The sequence below is a fragment of the Manis pentadactyla genome, chromosome 11, assembly GCF_030020395.1.
Source record: "Manis pentadactyla isolate mManPen7 chromosome 11, mManPen7.hap1, whole genome shotgun sequence".
NCBI classification, from domain to species: Eukaryota; Metazoa; Chordata; class Mammalia; order Pholidota; family Manidae; genus Manis; species Manis pentadactyla.
In genome coordinates this window covers 102498847-102519887 of record NC_080029.1, presented here as the reverse complement: position 1 = coordinate 102519887, position 21041 = coordinate 102498847, and the positions used below count along the sequence as shown (strand labels likewise).

The following is a 21041-nucleotide window of genomic DNA, read 5'->3' as shown; positions in this document are numbered from 1 at the left end:
ATCGTGAGGGCGTTGAGCTGGTCAATTCTAAGGTTCTGCAAGGTTGAGAGAGTTTTAAAAGCTATTTAGCCACATTTTCTCAACACCATTTCTAAAACCACAAGAAACTGGGGGCCTTGAGAAGTGTAAGACTCTAAAATGCCTTCCTAATCCTAAAAAAAAAAGATTTATTCAGAGAAATGACATCACCAAAACTCTTTTCCCTTCCGTAGTGCTCTTGTTCAGGGGTCTATAGAAGACTCCGCATCTTGGTTGCATGATCTTGGATTCGTTTCTTATTCTCTTCCTGTCTTTAGTTTTCTCATCTCCATAGCACGAATAATAACATTTATTTACTTTGTAGCTTTGTTGTGAGGATTGAATGTAACAAGATTTGGGACTTTAATGTTCTCTAAAGATATGTAGACGTTTTCCAATATATCTAAATCCAGACTTCCAAGCGCACAGTTTTTGACTAGTACCTATCACTTTCTGAGACTTCTTTAATTCTAACACCAGAAATTGACTTTCTTTTCAGGGTATCTTCTATTTGTACATCAAAAGAGTTTTGTTTTGTTTTTTTCTAATCACTTAATCATTTTGATCCCCGTGCATAATCTCTACATACAAGTCTGTGGAAACAACATCTACACTGCCCTCCAGTCCTGGGGAGATTCTAGACTCATTCACTAGTGAAAGCTTATCTTTCAAACCCTTGGTGCTCGATATTCATACTCTGCCTCAGCAAAACTATAACTTTATATATGTAAATAGGTGATATATATTTAAATAAACTATAACTGTAATATATATTTATATCTTAATATATACTTTTATATATAAATATAATTTATATATTATCATATAGTCACTTATCATATATCATATGCCAAATATATAATTTATACATATATGTATTAATGTCATACAATTTGTATATATTATTATCATATATAAGATGAGGTTTTTTTGTGGCCACTTGGGAAATTTGAAATAACGTATGTTAAATCTGAAAAACAGACAGCAAAAAGTGGAAAGTGTAATAACACAAAGTACCATACAAAGAGTTAATTGACAATTGGAACTGAAGGGGCTATAAAGAAATCAGGCGTCTAGTGGACAGTAAGTTATTGTAATCAAGACATGGACTCTTGAGTCAGAACAACCATACCCAAAAGCCCATTGTTGTCTATATCACCTTAGAGAATTCAACCTCTTCTCTCTGTTTATTCATCTGTAAAATGAAGACAATGTTAGTATGTACCAACTTCACAGGATTATTGTGAGGATTATTTAACTGAATACATGTAAAGCCTCCAATAGTATGTGTCATACATACACAGAACATGTTCAGTAAGTGTCAGATATTCTTATTAAATCTTTGAAGTCTAGTTAATGACTTTCTTATTTTATAAAACATTCTTTTTGGCTTGAGTAAGAGCTTATTCACTAAATTTACTTGAAATTTTTGAAACAGTGGAAATTAAGGGAAATAAGTTAGAAAAATAATTGGAAGTCTTATTTCTCCATTTAAAAACAATTGTTGTCATTTTATACTTTTTTTTTCTACATAAAAAGTAACTTTTTTTTTTGGCCCAGAACCTTCCCTTTGTTATGGGCTACATGAATGAAAGGAAAGAGCCTTTTTATAAGATACTTTTCTCTGGAGAAGTCTCAGGAAGAATTACTTTGTGGCACATCCCTGATGTTCCTGTATCCAAGTTTGATGGTTCTCCCAGAGGTAAGACAATCTCTGTGTCTAAACACATGTCTTCTGATAACTAGTTTATAATTACCTCGGTGTTTTTCTAAGTTGAGTAACAGGTGGTTACAAATAAGAACAATTTTCTGGTATGCCACTATGCATTAGATGCCAACATAAAAGTTGGTATAAACATAATGCTTATAGATTTTATACAGCAATACAAATAATAAAATTTAAATTAGCATCAATTCAACATGAGTGATGTTTTATTGAAATGAAATGATTCTCTGCAGTGTGAATATAGGATAACTTGATACACCATATTTATGTTTGAATTTGTCATGTCCATATCCTATACCCTTTTCCAACCAAATTCCCTATTGGGATTATTAGAGCTGTTTGAAACTGCAAGCACAGACATAAACTTAGGCACGAAAACATTTGACAATTTGAACAATTAGATGATTTGGCATTTGCTTATTTTAATTATTTTTAGAATACAAAACTGAGATCATCAAAGTAACCGTTATTGTGGAGAACTTTCAAACTCCTGAGGTGAGGTATTCCAAACTGAGGAACCTGTCTAGCTCTTTTCCCCTTATTCCAAAATCAGTGAGTCACTGGGAATCATGGTCTGGGGAACAGCAGAAATACAGCCATCAAAAATTGAATTTCTAAGCACAAGTTCTCATTAGTTAACAAGTTCACTGGCATAACTCCCTGTCCCAAATGTTTCGGAATGGTACAAATGGACCTAGATTATCAAGAAATGGGTCTCAAGACATAGACTTTGAACTTGGTACAGTGTGTGGAAAAGTTTCCTACAAGTTAAATTTTAAGAATTACAAAGTATACCATACCCAGTGTTCGTGGTGGCTCTAGGTTTCTCATGTCTGTTCTTCCAAGTATCAGAATTAAGCATCTAATCAATCTGCTTTATAAGTGGAATCCTGGATGTGTATGATGACTCTTGGTGCCAGTCTAAGGTTTGGGGCGGTATGTGTGCTGCAAGGTCAAGAAGGCTCTTTCATACTAGTTGGCTTTCACTTGCTGTCTTTGTTCTGTGTGCCAAGGCTCTCTCACTTCCTGAGCTACCTGAGGCCCAGTTCACATGCTTGAGTGGTCAGATATGTAAAATGATAACCAGTGAGTGCTCTTAGAACCAATAAGATAACATTTTGAGTGAAGACTATGGCAGGAGAACTTTTTGCCTGTAGCTCACTATTAGGATGGGAAAAGAGTCTCTGTGTACCCCAAGGGATGTTGTCTTGATAATATTTTCCATATATATGATGAATTTATTAGCCAATCCTTTTTTGTGTTTTTCCTTTTAGAGATAACAATAACTACCACCTGGACCCTTCAAGATAATTTTGATAAACATCATACCATGTCACAAAGTATTATTGACCACTTGTATGGGTCTGAAGATGGGGCTGGAGCTGCAGTCGTCACTTCATCAGAGTATGTTCCGAGTCTCGATAAACTGATATGTGGCTATGAAGACGGGACAATTTTCATTACACAGGCTTTGAATGCTGCCAAAGCAGGACTTCTAGAAGGAGGTTCTTTATTAAAAGGTCGTTGAATTTTATTTGACCCTACTTATTTAATTTACCTAAGCTTCAACTTTAACAAGCTGCATTAAGAAGATTTCTGAAGCTTAAGCAATTTGCTGGCATTTTCTGATAATATGTACAAATTTTGTAGTCTTTGGCTATTATAGGCAATGTAGAATTAACTATATTTACACTTATACATAGGTATATCTACAGTATTAATTCCCAGAAGTAGAATTACTGAATCAATATTTATATGTATTTTTAATTTTGAAAATACATCTAAAAATGTTCTCCAAAGCACATACCTCAATATGCATGTGTGTCCACTAACAGCCTATGAGAATGCCTTTTTCCTTAAACCTTAGCCAACTTTGTGCTATTAAACTTTTTAATATTTGCCAATCAGGAGAAAAATATCTTCCTATTTTAATTTTTTGTTCTCCTTTACTGAAATGTAAATATGTTCATATACATCTTTGTACACTGTAACAGTGAATAATTATTAAATAAGCCCATTATGCAGCAGTCTTATATAAGGGAAGTTATTGAGACTTGGGGCTGTGTAGATAAATCTGTATACCATTTTTTTATTGTATGGATCCTACTAGACAGTAAGGTCCTTAAGGGTAAAGATCAAATTTCAGAGCTTTTTTTTAAAAAAATCTTGTTACATTACCTGCTATTGTTCTCAGGTTATTTTGGTTACTTATTAAGTGTTACTAATTTGTGATTTAGGGATTTACTGAAAGAGAGTGAATAGCAGTGAACCTAAGAGAAGTAAAATACTGCTATATTGCTTGGTAGCTGCTGTTAAAAGTTAGTGAAAAGTTAGCATTTTGTATCTAGGCTTGTCTATCTTATCCAGAAAATAAGCAAAAGCCTACATTTGACTTGAGCATCTGAATTAATATTCACCTTGGTTTACCAGGGGATATAAAATGAGGATGTGCCTGATGGAATTAGAGGTAACTAATGATTATTTAATAGAAGTAATAATGATTCTTTGGGACTCATTTTCAATTTTAATAAAGGGAGTATGTGGCCGATGGTCCTCTCCAAATATTTTAGGGTTAGCTAATGAGGAAAAAAGCAGTGTGGAAACTCTCAGTAGCCCTTGTTTTAGTACATCTGTGGTGTGAAATCCCCAGATTCCTACCGAGTGCCAGAGCTAAGGAATTGTGGGCATAATCTTACGTATTCCACACAGCAGTCATGTTTTTCAGATGCAGTACCTGTGCCTTAAAGGCAAAAAGCAACTTGTTCATAGTGACAAATCTACTAAATGATAGGTCCAGAAAAACAAATATAAATTTGTTTAACAGCATAGCTATGCTATTAAACATTAATGTTGTGCTTTTTAACAGGTGGGTTCAAGTCACGGAATCTCTCTGAGCCTCAGATACTTTATCTGTAAAATGAAGAGGTAGAACTAGGCAATCCCTAATATTTTTTAAAGTAAAAATGTTCAGTGAAACTTTTCTTTTATAATAGACTTGGTCATATTAATTTAAAGGACAGCAGTAATGTTCTGAGATTATTTTTGTATAGGCAAAATGTATGAATTGATCACACTTTTAGAACAGCATTTGCTACTTTGTGGCCTGAAATTGCTAACTTGCTAACATCCTTAAAGAATTGGTAGACTTTGAACAACCAGCCTTAGTGCTTTACCGAAACCAAGACCAGGCTTACAACCAGGCACTTGCCCTTTGAGGTGGTCCAAGAGTTGTTCATTAATTTTCTTAGCCAACTCCCTAGCTTTAATTACATGTAGTTTCCTTAAATTAAAACATTTAGAAAATAAAATCTCAGGACTATTTTTTGAAAAAAAAAAAAACTTTTCATTATTTGGTATTTTGCTGTTTTCCAGATTCCCTTCCTCATAAAGTTCTCAAAGGCCATCATCAAAGTGTTACTTCATTACTTTACCCACATGGTTGCTCTTCAAAATCAGACCAAAGTTGGCTGGTGTCTGGGGACCAGGACTCATGTGTCATCTTGTGGGATATCTTTACTGAAGAAATTTTGCATAAGTTCTTTTTGGAAGCTGGTCCAGTAACAAGTCTTTTGATATCACCAGAGAACTTCAGAGTAAGTTAAGACAAAGAATAATATATAACACATAGAGTTATATAACATTACAGAATGTTTAAAGACGTAAGGAAAAATAACTCATATTCCCACAGATAAGAAAGAGTTCTATGTAATACAACTGGATGGTTTTTATGAATTCCTTTCTAATTTTTACATATGTATTTTACTGTTATTACAACTTACACAAATAATTTGTTCCAAAAGATTTTATCAAATCTTGACTTTACAAAAGCCTTGTAATTCTCCTTAGTTATATATCTTTTCTTTTTTATCCCTAGTTCTATATCTTAATTTTTAATGGAACTATCTCTTCATTTTTAATAAAGGCAATAGACACTCAAGTAAAAACAATTCAAATATATAAGAATTTCTAAATTAGAAATTAACTTTTGCCTTCAACAATTTTCTTTCATAATAATACTGATACTTTCTTTGTCTTACATAGACTTGTATTTGCTTTTTCATTTATTTATCAAATAATGAGCTTTAACAAATTTTTGAGCAACTACCTTGTGCTGAGCAAAAGGAAATACTTTGAGATATAATTTTCTCCTTATTACATCTGCAATGTCACCTTAAATTTAGCCTCCATGAAGCTGACATCTTTGTTAAAATATGAACAACCAGTTTTTGAAATGTAAGTCAGTTGACTGACCTTTAAAAATTATTTTTCTATAGCAATAAAACGAGAAATCAGCTCCAAAGTAAACTCAGTATAAACTTACACTGTTTTTTTGTAGTAAGACATAATGAAAGGAATATTTCAGCAGCACAAATGATTAAACAAAACAGTGAAACAAAGTGAAGTGACTTTTACAAAAGAAACTTCCATGTGGTGATTTGGGATGCCTTAATATGTGTTTTATTCCTAAAGACCCCTCATTTTTATTCAACAATTTTTTTCTCTTAGCTCAGGACAGTAGTCCAAGTCAGTTCCACTCCTGACCCCTTTTACTTCTGCCTCAGTCATGGATGATTTAACTCTAAGGATCCTCAGTCATGGATGATTTAACTCTAAGGATCCAGGACCTATTCAAGCCAAGTCAAATAAAAAGGGAGTTTACTGAAAGGGCATAAGAAGCAATTCTATAGGCATCCAAGACAAAAACACTGTAGCAAGGATCCAGGGGAGTTGGACTTCAATTTAGAAACCAAGGTTACTCTTCGATTCCTCTACCCTAAAAGAAGCAGCTTTTCTGTAATTGTTCCTTTCTCTTTTGTCTTATGACTTCTTTTAGCTTTACAATTTTAAATTCCTAGAAAGATAATCTGACTGGCCTAGTGTGGGTCTCTAGTGTATGTCAACTCCTGGCCGTAAGATCTGCGTCCATGTGTTGTGTGCATGTTTAGGTGTATGTGTGTGTAAGTCTCCTGAAGTATGTTGGGCTGTCCGTTCTAGAGCCTGTGTGTTGGGAAGGTTCTCTAAGAGGTAGTTGTGGGGAGGCCATTAATGCCATCGTCCCTATTCTACAAGTCCAGGCTCCCCATCTATCATACGTGCCATTCTGTGATTTTTTTTCCCTAGGAATTCTGTAGTCTCCTTAAAAAGAACTAGGAAAAAAATCACATGCTCCCCAATGCCCCACAGAAAGAAGTCAGTGATGGGCACCAGAAGATTCTCAAGAGACCCCAATGATGCTGTAAAAACAGCAGCTGAAACTTTGGCTAGATGCCATAGTGAAAGTCGGAGCATCCACATAGCAAAGTGGTTAGAAAAGAATCAGAGAGGGTAGAAGAACCACTATCCCGCCTCCACCTCCCCGACCCTGACTCATGGGCTAATGCATGGCCTGGAGGTGAGGCACAGACCTGCCCTGTAAAGTCCTTCCAGATTAACCTTAGCAGCACTCAGCATGGATGGTCCTAAACTGTGTTCAAGGTAACCACATGCTGACTTTTTTTAAAGTCCTTTAAGTATCTTTGTCCTGTGAGTCTATTTTTAGTCCTTGTGTCTTTCAAGCTGTACATTCAGTTGGAACTATCTAATGCTTACCTCTTTTAGATTGTGTCTACACTAAGTTTCCTGTTTGGATTAAAATCTGTATAGTTCTGGGAACAGCACCAAATCACATTCTGAGGCTCTAAGTGGAAAATATCAGCTCATGATACTCTCGGGCCTAAGCTTGTGTCTACAAATAGCTTCTTTTTGTGGCAACAAATTAGTTCTGGGGTTTATTTTGTTGTGCATTATTTCCGATGTCTGCCTCACTGCCTGAATTTGCTGAGTGTTGGTCAAGTCCTTGATTTATCTTCTAAGATTTGGCCTGGAATTCTCCTTTTTCTCTTGTGTATCTTGACCTTCCTAATAAGTTGTTGAATTTCAGATCTGCTTAGTGTTTAAAGCACCCCCATAACCCCATACAGTGTTTTGTGATGATGTGCTCTAGAAACCAGAAATGTCATTTTGTAAATGGAGTTTTAACAAAAATTTTTTATGTTACTAAGGGGGAAAAAATCTGATATAACTTTAAAGGAAGCATTTGACTATTTACTTACAAAGAATGCTGGTTTTTTTTTTTCCACAGCTGAGAAGTGACCAGGTAATCTGCTGCGTGTGCAGTGACCATTCTGTGGCTCTCCTTCATCTCGAGGGGAAGAGGTGCCTCCTGCGTGCCCGGAAGCACCTTTTCCCTGTGAGGATGATAAAGTGGCACCCGGTTGAGAATTTTTTAATTGTCGGATGTTCAGATGATTCTATTTACATCTGGGAAATTGAAACAGGTAAATTGAAATTTTACCCTTTCTCATATCCCTTATATGTTGATGCATCCAAGCATTTGGCTGGGTGGAAAGTTCCAGAGAAGATGGAGTGATGACCTCACCTGCTTTAACCTTTGGTTGGACTGCATTTAATGGCTTTGGTTGAAGAAGTGTGTGGAAAATAAAGCACAGAGCCCAAGTCAGATCCTGACCAACTGATGATTAGCTGACAGAGCACTGCACAGGAATGAGCTGGATATTTCTGGAAGCTATAAATAAAAACATAAGTTATCTACTTTAATTATTAACAAGAGAGAAATTTAGTGTCCTACTAGTCTCAAATTATCATTAAATTCTGCCCTCTTCAGCATACCTGCAGTCTCAGCAACATTTTGAGCTAATTGATGATCAGTAATAATGGAAAATAATTAATTACAAAACTCCAAAAAGTTGAGTCAGGGAAACTGAATACTGAGTGGCTCAGTTGAACTTTGGATGTCAGAGCATAGAGAATGTACAGTCTGAACTTCAAAAATGTTTTTAAAGTTTTACATGTAACTTAAGATTGAGAGCAACACATTTCAAGCAAATGCTGGAAACCTATCAAATAAGTCAAGGTAATTAATGACTGTGAGTCAGGGGAGTGAGCTTGAAAGTATATTTCACTGAAGCCATTGCACGATTTCTATTGATTAGTCAGTGGTGGTTTTATGTTGTGTGTTATTAACAGACTGGACAGTTTATAATATCATAATTTTGAGCCATACTTCACCAAAATAATTGCTATTTCCTTTACATTTGACTTCCCTGCGTTAAAGATGATGGCTAATGCACTGGTGTAGAGAGGGTGCCGTGCAATACTGTCTTACATTTATACCTTGCTTGACAGCTTTGATAGGCTTTCACGCTCATTTCCCATTAGATTATCACAACTTGTAGGGTAGGTGGAAGAGGTATTACTCTTCATTCTATTGATGAGGAATTTGTAGCTCTGATTTGTAAATTTGCAAGACTGCACAACTAATAACTACTTATCCAGTATGAGGGCCCCCATTGTTCTGTGCACAATATATTCAACATCAGGAGACTTTTAGAATTCTTAAGTAATTTACCAACCTGAGTGACCATTGAGTATAATAGACAAAATAGATTCTAAAGACTGAGCTTTCTCCAGGCCTTGCTAAAGAAGGCTGGCCTTGAGCAAGTAACTTGGCTTCACTGCATGTCAATGTCCTCATCTGTGAAATGGGAGTAATCGTATTGCTTTCCTGTTAGGATTAAATTAACTAATATCCACAATGCTTGTAAAGAGCCTGATAGGTCCTAAGGCCTTAGTTATAGTTAACTATTACTACTGTTACCAAAGAATGCAGTAAGATCTTGACTTCTGCTTATGGAATGTGATTCTGTAAAACAAATGTACTTATAAATGTGTGCAATTGCATATTTTCAATTGTGAAATTGTGAATACTTGCTAATCGTATTTCTCCTAGAAAATAGAATCTAGCAAAAATAAAGAAATAATGGGCACTCACAAGTGTTTATTATTCCATTGCCCTATCAGGATCCTTTTCAGGCTATGCAACTTTTCATTTATATATTTTTTGATAGGGTGGCCAGTAAAGGCGGGAGGCCAAACCACTAGTACTTCTTAAAACTATATCTATTCCTACATTGCATTTAAATTTTGCATTTCATTTTATAATCCCCAAATACATAATCAAATGTTGTAGAATATTTGAAAAATACAGAGAAATATAAAGAAAAACAAGTAATCCTATCCTACCACCTAAAGATAACTGCTATTAATATTGTGGTCTACTTTTTGTCAGACATCTTTCTATGTCAATAAATAGATGTCTATATCGCATTTCATTCATGGTCCTGGTAGGAAATTGAATTTAACCCAGGTTAATGAAGGGTCAAATGAAGAGACTTTAATGAGAGACCTATTTATAGGGGTGTGGATGGGGATTAGGGACCAGACAAGGGATGAATAGTGAGGCTCACTGGTAGTATCAGCTTTTACCACCTCTAGAGCTGAGCAACAAGAAAAGAAAATAGTGTTACTAGAACCCAGTTTGAGCTGAAGCCAAGGAGAAGTGGTTATTCCCAAGTCATGGAGGAGAAACAGCTCCACCGGAAATGCAGGACTGAGACAAAGAGTTGGCAGAAATTCTTTTCTCCCTCCTTCTTCAGTCACCTTCACTAGTTTGATCCAACTGTAAGTCAGAGGAGAAGGACGTTCAATCATAGACATCAACCGGGGGCACAGAGCAGGGCACAAAGGGTGGCATAGTGGCCATTATGGACACACATACTTTAACTCAGGAATCTCTTATAGTTGGTAATTTATATTGCTTCCTATAAAAACATTTGTTTTGGAACTGCTGTATCAAATAATATGTACCTGATTAGTGCCAAATTAACCTATATAATAGTTGTTACAGGTGAGGCTATGAGGCTGTATGTATCTTGATCATCTACATATCAGTAGTTTATAAACAACCTTTACTCAGCCTGAGATACAGCTTATGATGGGTGAAAATATTACTAATGATTATATCAATGTCTCCACATTTGTGATGTGACTCTTTGCTTTTCCAAAGCCTCCTGCCATTGACATATGACTTCATTGAGCTCCACAACACTGTGCAAGTGGCTGACAGCTTAACTTTCCTCACCACATTCGTTCCTTCTGATTAAGTTTATGTTGTTCCTTTTAGGCTGTGTCTGGTATTTGCTTTGTTTTGGATGTCCTTTAACCTCAGCAATTCCAATTTTGTTTAAAATTTAATGAGCTACTTTTTCTTTCCCAAGCTGGGTTTCATCTGGCTAAGATATTTCTATCATGTTTACTGTACTTGATTTCTATTTCTTCCTTTTCCTGTAAAGGTGGGGAAATTCAGGATCAGGAAACTTCCATTTATAGTCTCATAAAGCTAGGGGGAAGAAATACTAGCTAAGACCAAAATAATTAGGCTGAAAAGAGGTCTGTGAGTGTATAGAATATGCTTGTTCACTGATGTGCCTGGCACATGAATAAATGAATAAATGGAAGAACTAACCCAAATTTTGTTGAATATCAGTAGATTGAGTATAAATGGATATGAGTAGATTGAGTACAAATGAGTTCACCTTAACACTGGCCAATTGTGGCGGCTTTTAGATCATGACTACCCAACTGTAGGTAGATCCTTAGCATTCTCCTCCAAACCTCTTCTAGGGTTTCTGGAGTTCATAGGGCATGTCTCACTTCCTTGGGTAAAACTGTATTATCTACTCCAGCCAAATTTTCCTGGTTTATTCCATTTAGCATTGCTAAAATGTTCAAACTTAAGTTCCATGTGTGAACAAACCTATTCTCTGCTCCATTTCTCCAGAACTCTGCCTCCTCTAACAATATGAACAAGAAATAAATTGGCACTAAAGCATTTATCAGGTCTTTCAGTACTAGAGCAACTCTAGAGCTCGTAGAGAGAAAATAGGAGGTGTCGGTGGGGTAAGGATTTAAAAGAAAGGGGTCTAGAAAGAAAAAACAATTACTTTGAAGACAAAGTAATTAACTCTCAACTGTGCCAAAAGCCTGCCATGGTGGAAGGTTGGGGGTTGGGGTCTAGGTCAGTCCCTGTGCCACCTTCCCCCAAGTGTGAAGGATAGGACATGAGACTTCTTCAGTTTTTCACAAACACTTCATTACAACCTATTCTTGCTTTATTCATAAGATTTACTTATTATTTATTTATCCATTTTGGTAGAATGTGTAAGCATATTCTCTAGCCATGCACCCGTCATGCCTATTTTTATCTAGAAATCGTTAAGAAGTTTCTTTCTGTGACAGGTGGCATGGACACCTATATGCCAAGGTAAAGTTTGGAAACATAGGTGGGCACACCCATCCCATGGGAGAGGCAAAGAACCAAAGTAGAGATGCGTTTATGTGACCGTGGTCTAGCTAAAAACGCAGCACTGCCAGGTTGGGAGTGATGAGGGCCTGTAGTTCAGCTTATTGATTTACTGCATGTCCCATGATGTTTAGGCCTGATTAGGGAAGGAAAAAATTGGAGATGTCATTTTGATTAATATTTGAGCTCCCACAGTGTGTTTGGCACTGACATCTCTGGGCGGCTTTGTCCCCCTCATTGCTGGGAGACACAATAGGGATAATGTAATACTGATTTTTTTCCCTTAAATACACACCAGAAATAAATCTCAGCGTGGATCTCATTATTCTTTTAAGAGTTGAATTTAAAATAGTTCTGAGGACTTTTCTGTTTACAGTACTGGATTTACATGGCAGAAAACTTGTGTAATGAATTTCTTGTGTGTTATTAATATTAAAGGTCTTCTGTTATTATTATTATTGAAGGTCTTCCGTTAAGCTTATGGCCTGTGTTGTGAAATATGCCATTCTAAACAACTGAATTTTTTGTGGGAAAAAGAAATCTTACTTGCTTGAAAATAAAACATTTCTTGATAAGAAAGGTCAGAAAAACTTTTTCTGCAAGGACTGGATAGCAAATATTCTCAGCTTTGTGGGCCATATGATCTGCATCACACCTACTGAATTCTACCCTGTGGGACAGGAGAAGCCAAAGACAATATGTAAAAGAATGGGGGAGTCAGTGTTCCAATAAAACTTTATTACAAAAGTAGGCAGCAGGCTGGATTTATAGACTTCTACTAATGATGATAGTTTTTTTTAAAAGGTCATTATTTTCATAATAACCCATTCTAAAGCAGTTTATAATTTTTAGTCCATTATACCTTACTGACCCTGTATGGTTATACCCATTTTGCTGGTGAGGAAATGGAGCACAGATTTTCTGTATGAAGATCTGTAGGCTAGGTGTTGACCTGCGCTAAGATGTGTCTCTTTCTTTCCTTTTGGTGTGTTTTCCACTGTACTGTGCAACAGGAACACCTCTTGTAGATGGAGGTCAGCTTTTTGAGACTGTCAAGCAGGGAATTAGATAAGAAGAGCTCTGAGAAGAGAAGAAATGGCTACCAGAAAACCTGCTAATGCTCTCCTGTAGAAGGTCTCCGACTATCTCTCGGGGCTTGGCTCTCAAGTTACACACAGTTCTAACAGCTCTGCTCATCTGATTTCCCAGATGATGGATTAGAAACAACAAATTGCAACTGGGGAGACTGTTAGTGGCAGGCACTCTGACAGCAGAAGTGACAGCTGACAGGAAGGGAAGAGAGGCACAACTATGAATCACTGCTCAAGGCAGTCTTTCCGCTGCTCAGGAAGCTCTTAGATATGCCTGCATGAGTTATGGGCAGCTTGCTGCCAGTTTGCTTACTGTGACTCCTGCTGAGGAGCTGGGCTTTCTCCTTCCCAGGCACTCTTGGCTTCAGGAGAATATTTGAAGGTGTTACAGCCCCAGTGGATTTCAGACCTGAGGACTCTCAGAAACTGCTTGGGGCCTGGCATTCAAGGGAACTGAATGAAGTCTTTGGCCAATGAATGGGCAGAACATAGGGGCTACGTCTGTCTGTTCATTTCTTCCTGTTTCTGTTTAGGTAATGCGAGCTTTGTGACCTTGAGCAGAAAGCTTTACTTCTGTAGTCTGGTTTGTGGACCCATCCTCTGGCTATGACAAAGTTTCTATGGGAAAACACATTCTGAGTTCTAAAACAGCCCTCTATGAACAGACCACTGGAACAAAGCCTATGCATATGAAATCAAAGAAGTAAGGATTAAGATAATACACCTCAGAGTTATTTTCACCACAGGTGTTAATCTTTCTGTCTCTTAATTTCTTTTTCTTACTTAAATTAGTAGCAGTTAGCTAAGAAAATTATTCAGTCTACTACAATGCCATATAAATCAAGCATTTGTTTTTCTGTGGTTTCAAAGTACATAGTCTTAAAAAGAAAATAAAAAAAAAATAGAACTATTAGGAAAGGTAAGATGAGGTTTGTCAAGTAATACCAGTAGGCCATATTTTTATAAAACATCCAGTTTAACTTTCCATCTTTCACTGTAAATCTGCTTTTGCTTTAATTGTTTAGGGTGAGGGATATATAGATACATATAAGACACAGTTTTCCAGAAATATGCAGGCATACTTTTCCCCAATAGAATAGAATTATGCAGTTAAACTCTTACTTTGCCACTCCAAAATGTCACACGTCACTACGTGAGAGGAAATTTTCCAGTCCACAAGTTTTACTTTGTTGCCCTCTTTTATAATATAGAGTGCTTAAAATGAAAGTGTAAAAATTTCACTACTGACCAACTCTACCATTCTGAGAGACACTTTTACTTGTATTCTCATCAAGGTCACCCAGTTGTAGATACAGTGGTAAAGTTATGTTGTGTCCTTGTCCACATAATCAGAGTATGACTTTCATTGTATTTGCGTTAAAGGTAGGGTTTTTTTTGTATGTGACATCTGGCAGGTCATAGGCTCTCCAGTATGTTATTTTCTCAAAGCCACATTATTCTGTTGTGGTAGATTACAGATGGATCCCTCTTGCGATGATTGTTTTTTGAAAAGAAAAATAAGATACATTAAAGTACAGGGTGGGAATTTGCTCTATATCACCTTTTCTAAGCCCTTTTCTTCTTTACTGTAATAATCACTGATGCTATTACTCAACATGTATTTTTAGTTTACTGCCTATTATTTGAATCTTTATTTCTTCCTCCTCAGCCACTACTTTGTAGTTTGAGACTTTGATTCATGTGTGTGTGTGTGTGTGTGTGTGTGTGTGTGTGTGTACATGAGCATGCACATGCATACACATGTGTATATGAACTTGTCTGTAGTTTAACTACTAAATATTTGCACACTTGTCAGAGTTTATAATGTCTTGAGTAGGAATTAGTGTTCAGAGGGGTGATGACCGTGAGCCCTGGGTTTGAATTCTTATTCTAGCCTTTTCAATCAATATTACCCCAGTCAACTTTTAACTCTTCAAAGACTCACCATCTCCTAATGGCAGTTAGCACTGGATAAACATTAAATTATTTATTATAAATCCTTCCTGTATTACCATGCCAGTTTGCACTTAAAGTTTCACTGTCCCTGTCACCTATCTCCCCATCTCCATTCTAGTTAAGCACAACAATTGTTTCTTGTTCCGAGGAAATGCATACCACTCTGAAGTACACTAGAATTATCACATACGGCTTTCTTCCTTAAAGAACTTTCAACATAATCAGGGAAAATTTGTACCTCTGAAACAATTTGAAAAATGTAAGACAACATATAAGAAAATAGTATGTGGAGTATGCTCAAGTGCCCAAATGTACTGATGAGTATTCTGGGCTCTTTGCTGGAGGTGGGGATGAGGGTAAATTAGCGTGGGGGGCATTTTTGTTACTTGCTCTCATACAACAATGTACTTACAATTTCAGGGTTAATGTCTGTCCTCCTCACTAGTCTAGAAACACCAGGAGGGCAAAAATTGTGGCTGTCTTATTCTACTGTTCTGTTCCCAAAAGTTAGCATAACACCTGACACATTGGAAGAAATCAACAGATACTTGTTGAATTTAGTTGAAAATTTAAAAAATATTTAGCTTCCATAATCATATATCATTACATTTCTTTCATTATATCATTATATTATTCTTTCCTAATGTGTCAAACTAGTATTATTGCTTAGAATTTAAAGACAGAAGATTCTGCCACTGTTAATCTGTTCATTCTTTGGCAAATTACTAAATTGATCAGAGGTTTAGTTTCCTAATGTGGTAATGATACTTAACACAATGTTGCAGAAAAGATGTGATTAGTTACTATATGTGAGAATACTGGCTTTATTTTTATTAGCTACATATGTGTATGTGTATCACATGATTGCTGTAATAAAAAAGAAATCAGATCAGAAAAAGAAAAATAGATTAGTGAGAATTCATAAAAATTATAACTTTTGTGTTTCAAAGGCATTATGAAGAATGTGAAGACAGCCTACAGAATGGGAAAAATATTTATGAGTTGTGTATCTGATAAGGGTTTAATATGCAGAATATATAAAGAACACTAAGTACTCAAAAAGGCAACCCAACTTTAAAATGGACAAAGGACTTGAATAGATATTTTTTTCAAAAAAGATGAGCAAATTGCCAAAAAGCATATGGAAAGATTATTGACATTATTAGCCATCAGGGAAATGCAAATCAAAGTCACAGTGATTTCATATTCACTAGGATGCTTATAATAAGAAAAATGGCAAATAAGTTTTGTGAAGGATGTAGAGAAATAGGGAATACACATATATAATATAAATATATATAAAATTACATATATATAATATAAATACATTTTATACAATATAAATTGGTACAGCTACTGTAGAAAACAGTCGGACAGTACTTCAAAAGTTAAACATAGGACTACAGTATGAACCAGCAATTCCACTCCTAAGTGTATCCCAAGAGGAAATGAAAATATATGTTCACACAGAAACTAGTACACAAATGTTCATAGGAATGTTATCTGTAATAGCCAAAAGGTAAAAATAACCCAAATGTCTGTCAATAGATAAATGGATAAACAAATTAAAGTACCTAAAAGGAATGCAGTATTGATAGATGCTATAATATGAATGAACCTTGAAAACATTATGCTAAGTGAAAGATACCAGACACAAAAGGTCACATATTGTATGAGTCCTTTTATAGAAGATACCCAGAATAAGCAAACCCATAGAGATAGAAAGCAGATTAGTGGTTGCCAGGAGAAGAGGGGAGGGAAGTGTGGGACGTGATTACTTCAGGGGTATGGGATATTCTTCAAGGATAATGAAAAGTTTTGAAACTAGACAGAGTTAGTGTTTGCATAGCATTGTTAATGCACTAAATACCACTGAAGTATACACTTTGAAATGGTCCATGTTATGTCAATTTGAAGTCAATAAAAAGAAAAAACAGAAACAGAAAATACAAAGACATTTTACTTATTTATTTATTTAAAAAAATTTTTATTAAGGTATTATTGATATACACTCTTATGAAGGTTTCACATAAAAAAAACAATATGGTTACTACATTTACCCATATTATCAAGTCCCCACCCATACCCCAATGGAGTCACTGTCCATCACTGTTCTAAGATGCCACAGATTCACTATTTGCCTTCTCTGTGCTACACTGTTTTCCCCGTGATCCCCCACACCATGTGCACTTAACATAATACCCCTCAATCCCCTTCTCCCTCCTTTCCCACCCACCTTCCCACACCCCTCCCCTTTGGTAACCACTAGGTCCTTCTTGGAGTCTGTGAGAGTGCTGCTATTTTGTTCCTTCAGTTTTGCTTCGTTGTTATACTATACAAATGAAGGAAATCATTTGGCATTTGTCTTTCTCCACCTGGCTTATTTCACTGAGCATAATATCCTCCAGCTCCATCCATGTTGTTGCAAATGGTAGGAGTTGTTTCTTTCTTATGGCTAAATAGTATTCCATTGTATATATTTATCACATCTTCTTTATCCATTCATCTACTGATGGGCACTTAGGTTGCTTCCATATCTTGGCTATTGTAAAAAGTGCTATGATAAACATAGGGGTGCATATGTCTTTTTGAATCTGAGAGATTGTATTTTGGGGTAAATTGCAACGAGTGGGATTCCCAGGTCAAATGGTATTTCTATTTTTAGTTTTTTGAGGAACCTCCATATTTCTTTCCACAATGGTTGCACTAGATTACATTCCCACCAGCAGTGTAGGAGGATCCCCCTTTCTCCGCATCCTCACCAGCATTTGTTGTTCTTAGTCTTTTCGATGCTGGCCATCCTTACGGGTATAAGGTCATATCTCAGTGTGGTTCTAATTTGCATTTCCCTGATGATTAGTGATGGTGGAGCATCTTTTCATGTGTCTGTTGGCCATCTGAATTTCTTCTTTAGAGAACTATCTCTTCATATCCTCTGCCCATTTTTTAATCGGGTTATTTGCTTTTTGGGTATTGAGCCATGTGAGTCCTTTATATATTTTGGATGTTAACACCTTGTCAGATATGTCATTTACAAATATGTTCTCCCATACTTTAGGATGCCACTTTGTTCTGTTGATGGTGTCCTTTGCCATGCAGAAACTGTTTAGTGTGATGTAGTCCCATGTGTTCATTTTTGCTTTTGTTTCCCTTGTTCAAGATTCGTTCAGGAAGAAGTTGCTCATGCTTATATTCAGGAGACGTTTGCCTATGTTGTCTTCTAAGAGTTTTATGGTTTCATGACTTACATTCAGGTCTTTGATCCATTTCAAGTTTACTTTTGTGTATGGTGTTAAACAATAATCCAGTTTCATCCTCTTGCATGTAGCTGTCCAATTTTGCCAACACCAGCTGTTGAAGAGGCTGTCATTTCCCTATTCTATGTCCATGGCTCCTTTATCATATATTGACCATATATGCTTGGGTTTATATCAGGGCTCTCTAGTCTGTTCCGCTGGTCTGTGGCTCTGTTCTTTTGCCAGTACCAAATTGTCTTGATTACTGTGGCTTTGCAGTAGAGCTTGAAGTTGGGGAGCATAATCCTCCCAGCTTCATTCTTCCTTCTCAGGATTGCTTTGGCTATTCAGGGTCTTTTGTGGTTCCATATGAATATTAAAATGATTTTCTCTAGTTTGTTGAAGAATGCTTTTGGTATTTTGATAGGAATTGCATTGTATCTGTAGATTGCTTTAGGCAGGATGGCCATTTTGAGGATGTGTTTCCATTTATTGGTATCTTTAATTTCTCTCATGAGTGCCTTGTAGTTTTCAGAGTATAGTTCTTTCACTTCCTTGGTTAGGTTTATTCCTAGGTATTTTATTCTTTTTCATGCAATTGTGAATGGAATTGTTTTCCTGATTTCTCTTTCTGCTAGTTCATCGTTAGTGTATAGGAATGCAACAGATTTCTATGTATTAATTTTGTATCCTGCAATTTTGCTGAATTCAGATATTAGACCTAGTAGTTTTGGAGTGGATTATTATTTAGGGTTTTTTATGTACAATATCATGTCATCTGCAAACAGGGACAGTTTAACTTCTTCCTTGCCAATCTGGATGCCTTTTATTTCTTTTTGTTGTCTGATTGCCATGGCTAGGACCACCAGTACTATGTTGAATAGAAGTGGGGAGAGTGAGCATCCTTGTCTTGTTCCCGATCTTAAAGGAAAAGCTTTCAGCTGCTTGCTGTTAAGTATAATGTTGGCTGTGGGTTTGTCATATATGGCCTTTATTATGTTGAGGTACTTGTCCTCTATGCCCATTTTGTTGAGAGTTTTTATCATGAATGGTTGTTGAATTTTGTCGAATGCTTTTTCAGCATCAATGAAGATGATCATGTGGTTTTTGTCCTTTTTGTTGATGTGGTGGATGATGTTGATGGATTTTTTAATGTTGTACTATCCTTGCATCCCTGGAATAAATTCCACTTGATCATGATGGATGATCCTCTTCATGTATTTTTGAATTTGGTTTGCTAATATTTTGTTGAGTATTTTTGCATGTATGTTCATCAGGGATATTGGTCTGTAATTTTCTTTTTTTGTGGTGTCTTTGCCTCATTTTGGTATTAGAGTGATGCTGGCCTGATAGAATGAGTTTGGAAGTATTCCCTCTTCTTCTGCTCTTTGGAAAATCTTAAGGAGGATGGGTTTTAGGTCTTCACTAAATGTTTGATAAAATTCAGTGGAGAAGCCATCTGGTCCAGGTGTTTTGTTCTTAGGTAGTTTTTTGATTACCAGTTCAATTTCATTGCTGGTAAATGGTCTGTTCAGATTTTCTGTTTCTTTCTGGGTCAGCCTTGGAAGGTTGTATTTTTCTAGAAATTTGTCCATTTCTTCTACATTATCCAGTTTGTTAGCATATAATTTTTCATAGTGTTCTCTAATAATTCTTTGTATTTCTGTGGTGTCCATAGTGATTTTTCTTTTCTCATTTCTGACTCTGTTTATGTGAGTAGACTCTCTTTTTTTCTTGTTAAGTCTGGCTAGGGGTTTATCTATTTTGTTTATTTCCTTGAAGAATCAGCTCCTGCTTTCATTGATTCTATTGTTTTATTCTTCTTGATTTTATTTATTTCTGCTCTAATCTTTATTATGTCCCTCATTCTACTGACTTTGGGCCTCATTTGTTCTTCTTTTCCTAGTTTCATTAACTGTGAGTTTAGACTGCTCATATGGGATTGTTCTTCTTTCCTGAGGTTGGCCTGTATTGCTATATACTTTCTTCTTACCACAGCCTTCACTGCGTCCCACAGATTTTGTGGTGTTGAATTATTGTTGTCATTTGTCTCCATATATTGCTTGATCTCTGTTTTTATTTGGTCATTGATCCATTGGTTATATTTAGGAGCATGTTGTGAAGCCTTCATGTGTTTGTGGGATTTTTCATTTTCTTTGCATAATTTATCTCTAGTTTCATACCTTTGTTGTCTGAGATACTGTTTGGTACAATTTCAATCTTTTTGAATTTACCGAGGCTCTTTTTGTGGCCTAGTATATGATCTATTCTTGAAAATGTTCCATGTGCACTTGAGAAGAATGTGTATTCTACTGCTTTTGGGTGTAGCATTCTGTAGATATCTGTTAGGTCCATTTGTTCTAGTGTGTTGTTCAGTGCCTCTGTCTCCTTACTTATTTTCTGTCTTGTTGATCTGTCCTTCAGAGTTAGTGGAGTGTTGAAGTCTCCTAGAATGAATGCATTGCATTCTATTTCCCCCTTTAATTCTGTTAGTATTTGTTTCACATATGTAGGTGGTCCTGTGTTGGGTGCATAGATATTTATAATGGTTATATCTTCTTCTTGGATTGATCCCTTCATCATTATATAATGTCCTTCTTTGTCTCTTGTTATTTTCTTTGTTTTGAAGTCTATTTTGTCTGATACAAATACTGCAACTCCTGCTTTTTTCTCCCTATTAGTGGAATGAAATATCTTTTTCCTTCCCTTCACTTTCAGTCTGTGTATGTCTTTGGGTTTGAATTGAGTCTCTTATAGGCAGCTTTTAGATGGGTCTTGTTTTGCTATCCATTCAGTGACTCTATGTCTTTTGA

General features: G+C 36.0%; 1 protein-coding gene across 7 annotated transcripts in view; it reads left to right on the top strand.

Moving 5' to 3' along the window:
• WDR72 (WD repeat domain 72) overlaps positions 1 to 21041 on the top strand; it is a 224652-nt gene that overhangs the window by 37369 nt on the left and 166242 nt on the right. For all 7 annotated transcript variants that reach the window (XM_057488817.1, XM_057488816.1, XM_036893519.2 and 4 more), the window contains exons 10-13: positions 1579 to 1720; positions 3019 to 3264; positions 5117 to 5337; positions 7866 to 8061. In XM_057488817.1, the coding sequence (XP_057344800.1) occupies positions 1579 to 1720; positions 3019 to 3264; positions 5117 to 5337; positions 7866 to 8061 (805 nt within the window). The remainder of the gene's footprint in view (positions 1 to 1578; positions 1721 to 3018; positions 3265 to 5116; positions 5338 to 7865; positions 8062 to 21041) is intronic.